At 41.0% G+C, this 12,006-nt stretch overlaps 1 protein-coding gene across 1 annotated transcript in view; it reads left to right on the plus strand.

Annotated features, from left to right (window-relative positions):
- CADPS2 (calcium dependent secretion activator 2) overlaps positions 1-12,006 on the plus strand; it is a 524,381-nt gene that overhangs the window by 173,137 nt on the left and 339,238 nt on the right. Inside the window, exon 3 of the mRNA XM_007471293.1 lies at positions 5,376-5,708. Coding sequence (XP_007471355.1) covers positions 5,376-5,708 — 333 coding nt within the window. The remainder of the gene's footprint in view (positions 1-5,375; positions 5,709-12,006) is intronic.

Consider the following 12,006-nt stretch of genomic DNA (forward strand, 5'->3'; position numbering starts at 1 on the left):
ATTCCTGCTTTCAGATCATTGCTCTTCCTCCCTCAGGCGAAATCTCTTTTGCCTACTGGAGTGCATTCCTGTTCACTGTTACCACTTATTACACTTCCAGTTTTTCGGTGTTTATCCATCTCCTGGCTCCTCTCCCATGGGCATCCATATCTTAGGAAGCCTGTGATCCAGGTGCCTGTCTAAATTCTCTTCTTTAGCCTTAGAGGATTCAGTGTCTATAGATAGTCGTCACTTTTTTCAACAAACCTTTATTGATCCCTTACTATAGGCAGGCACTGTGTTAGGCACTGGGTTCACTAGAAAACAAGACAAAGTCACTGCTCTGGGGGCTCTTGTATTTTGGGGAGACAGACCTACAGTAAATACATATCCGGTAGTGCTGTGTGCTAAAAAGAAAAAGAGAGCAAGATAAAAGGGTGTGATGGGGCTTCCCTGGTGGCGCAGTGGTTGAGAGTCCGCCTGCTGATGCAGGGGACACGGGTTCGTGCCCCGGTCCGGGAGGATCCCACGTGCCGCAGAGCGGCTGGCCCCGTGAGCCATGGCCGCTGAGCCTGCGCATCCGGAGCCTGTGCTCCGCAATGGGAGAGGCCACAACAGTGAGAGGCCCGCGTACCGCAAAAAAAAAAAAAAAAAAAAGGGTGTGATGATGAATAGGGGGAAGGGGTGGGGCTTCCTCTGAGGAAATGATGGTACTGACATCCACGTGAAGTAAGAACGTAAACCATGTGGATATATGACATGAATATGATAGAATACAGTGTAAACCATGTATTATCTATCGCTGTGTAACAATTTATCCCAAAACATAGCAATTCAAAACAGTAAATGCATGTTATCTCACATGCATTTCTCAGGATTAGCAATCTGAGAGAGGCTTAGCTGGATGTTTCTGCTCCGGGTCTCTCGTGAAGTTGCAATCACGCTGTCTGCTGAGATCACACTCGTGGCTCAGTTAGTCATGTATTTGCTTTCCAGTCCACTCCCGTGGTTCTGGGCTGACCTCAGTTCATTGAGGGCTGTTAGACCGAGGGCTTCAGTACCTTGCGTCACAGCAGCTTGCACGCCCCGGGCATGTGATGGGAGAGCGCACTGCAGGCTTCCACAGACTAATATCAGAAGTGACGTACCATCACTATTTTCTGTAATCCATACCTTAAGCTGCCTCTCTTTCCTGACTTGTCTCCCTCGTTGCCTACATGTCGTCTCCCAGTTCAGCTTTTTGCCTTCCTCTCATTTCCCTTTTCATCCAAGCTTTCTAGAAGAACAGTTCATATTGGGTTAGCTGTTCATTTGGGTTTTTCCGTAAGACGTTACGGGGCTTCCCTGGTGGCACAGTGGTTGAGAGTCCACCTGCCAACGCAGGGAACACGGGTTCGTGCCCCGGTCTGGGAAGATCCCACATGCCGCGGAGCGGCTGGGCCCGTGAGCCATGGCCGCTGAGCCTGTGCGTCCGGAGTCTGTGCTCCGCAACGGGAGAGGCCACGGCAGAGAGGCCCGCATACCGCAAAAAAAAAAAAAGACGTTACGGAACATCTTATGCAACGTCTTATGGAAAAACCCGAACGAACTTTTTGGCCAACCCAATATTTGCCGTCTTAACTTTATCACAACTTGTCCTTTTCTCCTTCCGCAGATCAGTTCCTACTCTTTACCACTCTTCTCTGCCAAAGGTGACCAGATGGTGGTAGAGACAATCAAATTTCTGCTGATTTCCCTTGTGCTACTTGATTCTTTCTCTCAGGACTGTCTCCCCTCTTGATTGCTAATGTGTCGTATTTTTCCTTCTGCTTCTGAAGCTACCAGCCTCCCCTGGATCCAGTTCTTCTGCCAGCTTTGTAAATATAGGTATTTCATGGAGTTTTGTTCCTCGCTCTGTTTTTACTATACTTGGTCTTCAAAGCTGACCTCTAGCAAAACTAAACTAGTAATCCAGGACCATGCCCCCCATATACCCACCACCATTTACAAACAACACACACACACACACTCACACACACACACGCGCGTGTGCGCGTCATTCCACCTGTATTCTTTGATCATTTTTAGCTAGTGGAATCCAGACACCCTAGTAAAAACTGTGAATCATATTTCCCCTGCCTTTACACATTCTCTAACTCAGCAGGATATGTTGATTGTCTCCCAGCTGTCTCTCCTCTGCCTCTCTCTCTTTAGCCCATGAATTGCCCTAGATCAAGCCCTTACTGCTTTTCACCTGGTCTCCAGATAACTGATCCCAGTCTCTGTTCTGGTCAGTCATCATCTACCCTTGATGCTGCCACCAGTTATTTGTCTAAGTCATGCTTCTCAGTATTTCAGCACTGAGGTTACCTAGCCATCATCGACTCCTGACCCACTGGCAGAGCTCAGATTCCTTGCTTGGCACACGCTGCATTTGGCCATCTGGTCTCTGTTGGTCTGATTGGCACAACTTGTGTTCCATTCACCCTTATATTTGATGCTCCTGAAGTATAAAAATTCTTACGTTTCCTTCAAAAGGTCACGTGTGATTTTATGCTTCTTGCTTTTTACCTCTTTTATTTTCCTGCAATGTATTTTCTTCTCCCTTTTCCCCTTGCTGACCCCACAGGTCATTCAAATTACGGGTCCTTTGTCCTGTTCCCCTCTCCTCCCTAACCTTGCCCCCCAGATAACAGAGTTAGTAACTTCCTTTTCTTTCCCCCCACCTTTGCATAGGTCTCTATGATTGCTCCCGCCCTCTGTTTTACTGTGTATCCTGTCTCTCTCAGGTGGTGTGAGCTGTTTGAGGGCAGTGTCTTTGGCTTATTTGTCTTTATGTCCCCAACACTTAGCAGAATGCCTGACATGTTGTTACCACTTAGTAAATGTTGATTAAATAACATGCAATTGGACTGAGTTAGTATGGCTTTAGGTATGGTTTTACAGAGGAAATCAAGAGTCCAAAGACCTAAGTTCATCAGCGCCCTTGCTTCAGAAACACTGTTTGGTTACTTGGTAGAATTTAGCACTGACAGACAGAAGAGGTTGAAAAAAATAAAATGCCTCCTAACTTAGAGTATTAGATATCAAGCAATTAAAAGGTTTTCTAAAGCCAATTGTAAGGCATTTATGTTGTGCTTTACAAACATCTTGCTGTTCCAGCTTTATACAATTACCAACTTTTTAAAAGTTGTTTCGATTTCAAATATTTTCTCTTAGATATAGTGTCCCATGCAGCATTTCAGTATTTCTATATCACGGTGCAATCTGGAGACAGAAACCACACGATAATTGATCAGGGAGAACTTGTTATAAACAATGAGGGGTTGGCTACAATGGGCAAGGGAAACTAAGGAATATAGGAGTAGCAGATACAGGGAGCAGAGCACCCAAGGAAGGAGCAAATCTGGAAAAGGCTGGGGTCCAGACCTCGCCGGAGAAGATGTGGCGTATCCTACCAGATGGCAGACAAGTTCACTGCAGTGCCGCACCGGCAGGATTCACGGGAGCCTGCCTTCTGCAGTGCTGCACTGCAGAGCTGCCCGGGAATCTGCCAGTGTGGGCGCGCCCTGCGAAGCCATCCTTGGGGTCTGCAGAGAAGCTACCCTGGGGGTGGGTGCCACGTGCCTCCAGGTATAAGAAGAGAACCGGGAACCAGGGCCCTTCCTCCTCCAGTGTCCCTCCAGCACCCTCTAAAACTGTACCAGTGGCAAGGCCACAGGAAGACAGCCCTGGAAAGCAGTGGACTGACAACTGGTGCAGTCCGCCCGCTCCAACTACTGAGCCTCTGTATGTTCCCATTTAACAAGTTACAGCTGTAACGGAAATTAGAAAAATTATGTCCGTATAACATTTATCTTGAAGCCTAGTGCCCAACGAGAGTAGTGCAATTAGATGAGGATGAGAAAGAAGATGGAGAGACCCCTGTGTGTTCAGAGGTAGTTAAATGGCATTTTTAGATAAAATATTAAATATCTAAATTTTATTTTCCTTCATCTAAATAAATTAAAGACACTATTCTTATACTTGGGGCTTAAGAATTAGTTTTGGCTTAGAAACATAAAAACTAAGAGTCTTTTTGACTGTAATTGAGCCACAGCTAGTAAAAAGAGAGGAAGCACCGTGTCTGTGTGTCATGCATGTTTGCCTAGCGTAAAATTCACCACTCCTAATTCAGTCCGTTAGTTAACCAAAATATTCAAGAGTCAGGAATCCCCTCTGGCCATTGAGCCAAGATAGGAAACAATATTTTGTATGAATGGTCTGAAGAGAGGAGAAGTTAAGTGGGGAAAAGGTTTGGGACCTGGTAGCTGAGATGCCAGTCGCTGGGACAAATGAGGCTACTTTGCACAGACCACGCATGCTGTTTGCCTACATGCAGACAGACATGGTAGTAGCATTAGAGCAAATAGTGGGGTCATAATTTGGGAGTACCTCAGTATCATGAGTCAGTTCTTAGGGAAAAGACTGACATGAATTTTTGTTCCATAAGCCTTAACAACAGATATAACCCATGGGGGCTGCATTAAATAGTTCTTTGGAAGGAGTTTTTGTTATTATAGGAAGAAAACAGGAATAAAATCAGTCTCATATGACCCATAGAGGTTTCTTAGGAATATTGATGACAGAATAGATGTTTCATGAATCTTGGCCTATACTTGTTGATATTTGGGTCTGTGACTTAGAAGCAAGGAGAGATTCGAGGCCAAGTCTGATGTCCCTTGCTCGGTATGACCTTATTACTTATTACCCATCTCAAAACTCTCTCCCTGGTTGTCACTGTTTGTGTTTTATTTCTTACTTGATATTAGTGGACAGCTAAAAGTTTTAGAGTTTACTTTTTCATCATCGATTTTTCCCAACTACGAGAAGTGTGTGAGAAGTTGGGGAGCTAGTGAAGTCAGGGGTGGGGACAGGTGTACCCCCAGCTGTGGAGTAGTTTTGATTAACAGTTATACCTGGAGGGTATTGACTTGGATTACTAGACTTACCACACTATTGGCCTTCAGATTTTCAGACAATAAGGGACCTTCACCTTGCTGAAGAACTAACCAGAGCTCCCAAGTACACATAGGGAAGTTGGGTTCATATCTCCAATTACCTTTTCAGTCGACTCTTAAGGGTTTCAGTTGTAGAGATCCCCATGACCTTCAGGTGGGGAGCGTGCAGGTCAAGGTTGGATCATCTTACAAGTTCCTCAAGACTCATTATTTTCTCTCCTAAACATTTCAACATTTTAAGAGAGATGATTTGGAGCCTCCATTTTGTCATTAGTTAGTGCGTATTATGAGACATTTGAACCATTGTGGAATGTTTGGTGTCATAACTCTTGGGTTGCTAAAAGCAGTTGGTGTTAGCGTCCACGCCTAATTGTAAGTGGGTTTTTGTTTTCTTTTGTTTTTTTGTTTTGTTTTCAGGTTTTTCTGAAGAGTGATCGAGTGGCCAGAATGGTTCAGAGTGGAGGATGTTCTGCTAATGACTTCAGAGAGGTGTTTAAGAAAAACATAGAAAAACGTGTGCGGAGTTTGCCAGAAATTGATGGCTTGAGCAAAGAGACAGTGCTGAGCTCCTGGATAGCCAAATATGATGCCATTTACAGGGGTGAAGAGGACTTGTGTAAACAGCAAAACAGAATGGCCCTGAGCACTGTTTCTGAACTTATTCTGAGCAAGGAACAACTCTATGAAATGTTTCAGCAGATTTTGGGGATTAAAAAACTAGAACACCAGCTTCTTTATAATGCATGTCAGGTAAGTGATCATGATATTTCCTATTCCCCTGACTCACAGAATGAACACCAAGTCTTTACAAGCCTACGAAGATGTACTTTACTTTCTCTAATCACTTTGTTTGAAAAGGTGAGTGAAATTGAATTTTAATATGTCAAATCATGACATTTGGAAGAAGCTTTGCAAGAATTATTTGATAGGAGAAGAATATCTGTGCATTTTATTCAGTAAGTAATTGTTCCATATGCCCTATTTTAGGACATCAGATTTGTACCTATTGGGTATATGTGTATGGGGCATGCCCTGGATAGTAAAGTGAAAATCGTCTGTGTTCTGAAGAAGCCTGGCAATTTATAATAAACAGGTATTCCTCACTGCAGAATAATTTTTCATAAAGGTATGATACTCATCTTCAGAGTTTTACGGAAGTGACTGAAATTTCAAAAATTTTTTCTTTAACCCAGCCAGATAGAAATGAATTGAGGCAGATTGCTAAACTACGTAATTTAGAGGTGACAGAGTAAATAATATATTTTCTTTTCAGTTGTTATTTTAATAATACATATGAAAAACTAAATAAAATATCATGTTTGTTCCATGTCTTTCATCTTTAGATCCTATGATTTGTCTAAATGTATTCCTCCCTTAGTTGTATTTTGTTTGCTTATTTTAGAGCTATAAATTATTTAACTGTGCCCTAATATACAATTTAAATTGACAAAATTCTGGCATTTTAAAATTCCTGTGTTCATTAAGAGTCACACTTCTATAATGTACATATGTTTACATTTATTTTAAATCTTTTTGCAAATCTCCTCAATTTCTGTATTCTATGTGTATCATTTACTTTGCATTACTAATTTGTGAATCATTTCCAATGAATAAATTAGCAGAGTTAATTAATGGAAAAGCAATGTGGAACCTTAACCCTGTGAACAATTCATGCTTTCACTATAATTGTTTTTACTGCATTATTAAACCAGGTGGTGGTTTTGATAATATTGGAGGATGACTGTACAGCCAAAATCTTTCATTGTAAAAGAAACACAACTGGGACTTTCTGTTTTTAATGGAGCAGTAGCTCACTTGTATAGTTAAATATTGATGAACATAATTTATTAGTAAAATTCAGATTCAGACATTGAGTAAATGTTTACCGAGTATTCAAGCCAAAAACTTTGCTAGGTGTTGGGGAAACCAACCTTAACTAAATAAAATATTTGTTCTCTATGTGCTGAAGTCTTAATAGAGCAGGTAGATCTCTAAAATAAGTTATTACAAATGCAGTAGAATTTATCCTGAATGTTACAGGGTCATAACATAAATTCCTGTGGACCTACGAGTTTATGTTTATTTACTCAAAATGTACTAAAATTAATCTTTTGTTTACTTTTAAAGATCACTTCTACAGCAAGGGTTTTGACCTCCTGGTTTCTGTCCTCTGTGATTTGGAACATATTGGGTTGACCAAAAGGTTCATTCGATGTTTTCTGTCAGATGGCTCTAGTAGTGCTTAGTTGTCTTTAACTTCATTCAAAACAGTTTTGTGGGCTTCCCTGGTGGCGCAGTGGTTGAGAGTCCGCCTGCCGATGCAGGGGACACGGGTTCGTGACCCGGTTTGGGAAGATCCCACATGCCGCGGAGCGGCTGGGCTCGTGAGCCATGGCCGCTGAGCCTGCGCGTCCAGAGCATGTGCTCCGCAACGGGAGAGGCTACAACAGTGAGAGGCCCACGTACCACAAAAAAAAAAAAAAAAACAGTTTTGTTAGATTGTATTATGACCACTGTCATAGCAGCATGCATTAAAAAAAAACTTACCAAATCGGTGAATTTTTGTGTAGCCATTTTAATATTGAAGATGGAAGAAGAAAAGCACATTTTCGGCATATTATGCTTTATTATTTCAAGAAAGGTAAAAAAACAACTAAAATGCAAAAAAAGATTTGTGCAGCGTATGGAGAAGGTGCTGTGACTGATCGAACGTGTCAAAAGTGGTTTGCAAAGTTTCGTGCTGGAGATTTCTCGCTGGACGTTGCTCCACGGTCGGGTAGATTGGTTGAAGTTGATAGCGATCAAATCAAGACATTAATTGAGAACAGTCAGTGTTATACCACGCAGGAGATAGCCGACATTCTCAAAATATCCAAATCAAGCGTTGAAAATCATTTACACCTGCTTGGTTATGTTAATCGCTTTGATGTTTGGGTTCCACATAAGCGAAAGAAACCTTCTTGACCATATTCCTGCATGCGAGTCTCTACTTAAACGTAACAAAAACTTTTTGTTTTTAAAACAAATTGTGATGGGTGATGAAAAGTGGATACTGTACAACAATGTGGAACGGAAGAGATCGTGGGGCATGCGAAGTGAACCACCACCAACCACGCCAAAGGCCGGTCTTCAACCAAAGAAGGTGATGTTGTGTATATGGTGGGATTGGAAGGGAGTTCTTTATTATGAGCTCCTTCCAGAAAACCAAACGATTAATTCCCAACAAGCACTGCTCCCAATTAGACCAACTGAAAGCTGCACTGGACGAAAAGCATCCAGAATTAGTCAACAGAAAACACATAATCTTCCATCAGGATAATGCAAGACCACATGTTTCTTTGATGACCAGGCAAAAACTGTTACAGCTTGGCTGGGAAGTTCTTTTTTTTTTAGATTTTTTTTGATCTGGACCATTTTTAAAGTCTTTATTGAATTTGTTACAATATTACTTCTGTTCTATGTTTTGTTTTTTTGGCTTCAAGGCATGTGAGATCTTAGCTCCCGGACCAGGAATCGAACCCACACCCTCTGCACTGGAAGGCGGAGTCTTTAACCACTGGACCACCAGGGAAGTCCCTTGGATGGGATGTTCTGATTCATCCACCGTATTCACCAGACATTGCACCTTTGGATTTCCATTTATTTCGGTCTTTACAGGATTCTCTTAATGGAAAAAATTTCGATTCCCTGGAAGACTGTAAAAGGCATGTGGTACAGTTCTTTGCTCAAAAAGATAAAAGGTTTTGGGAAGATAGAATTATGAAGTTGCCTGAAAAATGGCAGAAGGTAGTGGAACAAAAACAGTGGGAAGCAGCCGCATGGCACAGGGATTCCGGATCGGTTCTTTGTGGCTGCCTGGAGGGGTGGGATAGGGAGGGTGGGAGGGAGGGAGACAAAGAGGGAAGAGATATGGGAATATATGTATATGTATAACTGATTCACTCTGTTATAAAGCAGAAACTAACACACCATTGTAAAGCAATTATACCCCAATAAAGATGTAAAAAAAAAAAACAAAACAGTGAATATGTTGTTCAATAAAGTTCCTAGTGAAAATGAAAAACATATCTTTTATTTTTACTTAAAAACCGAAAGAACCTTTTGGCCAACCCAATACTTCTAGTTCAAATCTCTATCTGTAATAATGGATTTATTTTTACCTTCAGTTCTATCAGTATTTGCCTCATGTATCTTGATGCTTTGTTAGGTTCATACACATTTAGCATTTAGCATTGTCATGTCTTTTTGTGGAATTAACCCCTTATATAAAGTCCCTCTCGGTCCCTGATAATCTTTTTTTCTACTTTGTCTCAAACTAATATGGCTACTTCAGCTTTCTTTTGATTAGGGTTAGCAGGGTGTATCTTTCTCCATCTGTTTCTTTTTAACCTGTCTGATTCTTTGTTTAAAGTGGGTTTCTTGTAGACAGCTGCATATTACCTCTGGTTTTTGTTTCTGTTTTTAATCTAGTCTGACAATTTCTGTCTTTTAATGGATGTGTTTAGACCGTTTGTATGTAAAGTGATGCAGTTGGATCACATTCTGCAGTCTTTTTAAGTGTTGACTCTTCTTTGCATTTGTTCTTTGTCTCCCTTCCTTTTTCTGCCTTCTTTAATTTTAATTGAACATTTATATGATTCCATTTTATATTCTCTTTTGATGCACTACTTATCTTTTTAAAAAGCGTGTTTAGTAATTGCCCTAGGGCTTACAATATGTATTTTAAAATAATCTAAGCTTACCTTCAGATAACACTATAAGGCTTCAAGTGTCGTACAGCTCTCCCATAATAGAGAATTCTCAATTCCTCCCTCCCATCCCTTGTGAAATTTCTGTCATTCATTTCACTTATAATATGCTCTATTCACCAAACATATTGTTACTACTCTTGCTTTAAACAGATAATTTTTAGATGAATTAATAAGAAAAATAAAAGACATATGTGTGTGTGTGTGTGTGTGTGTATATATATATATATATATATATATATATATATATATTTTCACTAAAAAAAACATATGTGTGTGTGTGTGTGTGTGTGTATATATATATATATATATATATATATATATATATAATTTCACCTTCATTTATTCCTTCTCTGACACTTTTCTTTCTTCATGTAGATCCAAGTTTCTGACCTACATCATTTTCCTTATCTGAAAAACTTCTTTGAACATTTTTTGAAAGGCAGGACTACTGATAATGAACTCCCCCAGTTATTGTATATCTGATAAAAATCGTCTCTGTTTCTTCTTTATCTTTAAAGGGTAATTTCATTAGATATAGAATTAGCTTTTTTTCTCTTTTAACATTCTAAAGATTTCACTCCATTTTCTTGCTTGTGTGGTTTCTGATGAGTAGTCCGATCAAGCTCTTATCCTCGATTCTCTGTAAGGTGTTTTGTTTTTTTGTCCTCTGGCTTCCTTTAATAATTTCTCCTTGGCTTAGTTTTCTGCAGTTCAAATATGATATGCCTGGGTATGAGTTTTTTGATATTTCTCCTGCTCGGTATTTTCTGAGCCTCCTGAATTTAGGGGTTGGTGTGTGTCATTACGTTTGGAAAATTCTCAGCCATTATTAATTCAAACGTTCCTTATATCCTATTCTCACCTTCTCCTGCCAGTATTTTAGTTATATTTGTTATGTCTACTTATGTTACTCATCACAGTTCTGGGATGTTCTTTTTATTTTTTTGTTTGCTTTTTAGTTCTCTTTCTCTTTGCATTTCAGAGAGGGAAGTTTCGGCTGATCTTCAAGTGTCCTGATTCTTTGCTCAGAATCAGCAAGTCTCCTGATAAGCCCATCGAAGGCATTGTTCCCGTCTGTTAGTGTTTTTGATTTCTAGCATTTCCTTTGATTCTTTCTTAGAGTTTCCACCTCCCTGCTTATATTATCCATCTGTTCTTGCCTGTTTTCAACTCTTTCCAATACAGCCCTTAATATACTGTTAACGGTTACTTGAATTCCTTGTTAGTTAGCTACGTCTGTGTGACATCTTAATCTGGTTTGGATGCATGATTTGTCTCCACAGACTGTGTTCCTTTTTCTTTTTTTTGCCTTTTGGCATGCTTTGTAACTTTTTGTTGAGAGCCAGGCATGTTGTGTCAGGTAAGAGAAACTTACTATACTGAAGGTATATTTGCCTTTAGTGTGAGGATTTATGTTAATCTGACTGGGAGGTTGGCTGTGTTTAGTGTTTGTTGTAGCCACAGGCGCAAGAAGCTTCACATTCTTCTAGTGTCCTTGTCTTTTTCTCCTGTCTTGACTTTGGGCTTCTCTAAGTATTCCTCTTCAGAGAGTCTATCTGCGGCTCCTTAACCGTGATCAGCTGTTCTTCTGGAGCGATGCTGGTGTTGTGGTAGGATGCTGGGGAGAAGGGAGTGTTCATCCTACCATTTGGTAAAGTCTCAGTCTTTCCATGGGCCTGTGTTTCGGGGCTGTAACTTGCACAAGTATTTCTAACCTTTGTCCCCGAGTACTGTTTTCCTCCTCACACCCCTTATTTCCTTCCCTGGCTGAAGCATCCCCCATTTATTTCCTTGAAGTCTTGTCTCCTGTTCATGCTGCGTTTTTTGTTATTATTTTTTCAAATAGACAAGACAGGAAGGCTGCAAAGGACTGCAGAGGGCAGCATTCTCCTCCAGCTGGAATAAGTTTTCAGCGTTTTCTTCTAACAAAGTCCCTTCCCCTTTGTTAGGGAAAAGAATCTGGGAGGTATAACAGATTTCCCCCTCTTCCGGCCAGGTTCCCAAGGGGAACCTTCTTGGATCTTTACCATGAGAACTTGGTGGGGTTACTGGAAGAAAGCCCAGGAAAGTGCCGAAGCCCCTTTATGATTACAACTCCAGGAGTTTCTCACGCTCTGCACTCAGCTTCCAGCCATTTGTCCGAATTACTAGTCAAATAAGTGGTTCTGTATTTCTGGCACCCATTGACTTCTGCTTTAAATGTAGTATCTCTGGGGCTTCCCTGGTGGCGCAGTGGTTGAGAGTCCGCCTGCCGATGCAGGGGACGCGGGTTCGTGCCCCGGTCCGGGAGGATCCCA

This window comes from Lipotes vexillifer, unplaced genomic scaffold, assembly GCF_000442215.2.
Source record: "Lipotes vexillifer unplaced genomic scaffold, Lipotes_vexillifer_v1.1 scaffold618, whole genome shotgun sequence".
Lineage (NCBI taxonomy): Eukaryota > Metazoa > Chordata > Mammalia > Artiodactyla > Lipotidae > Lipotes > Lipotes vexillifer.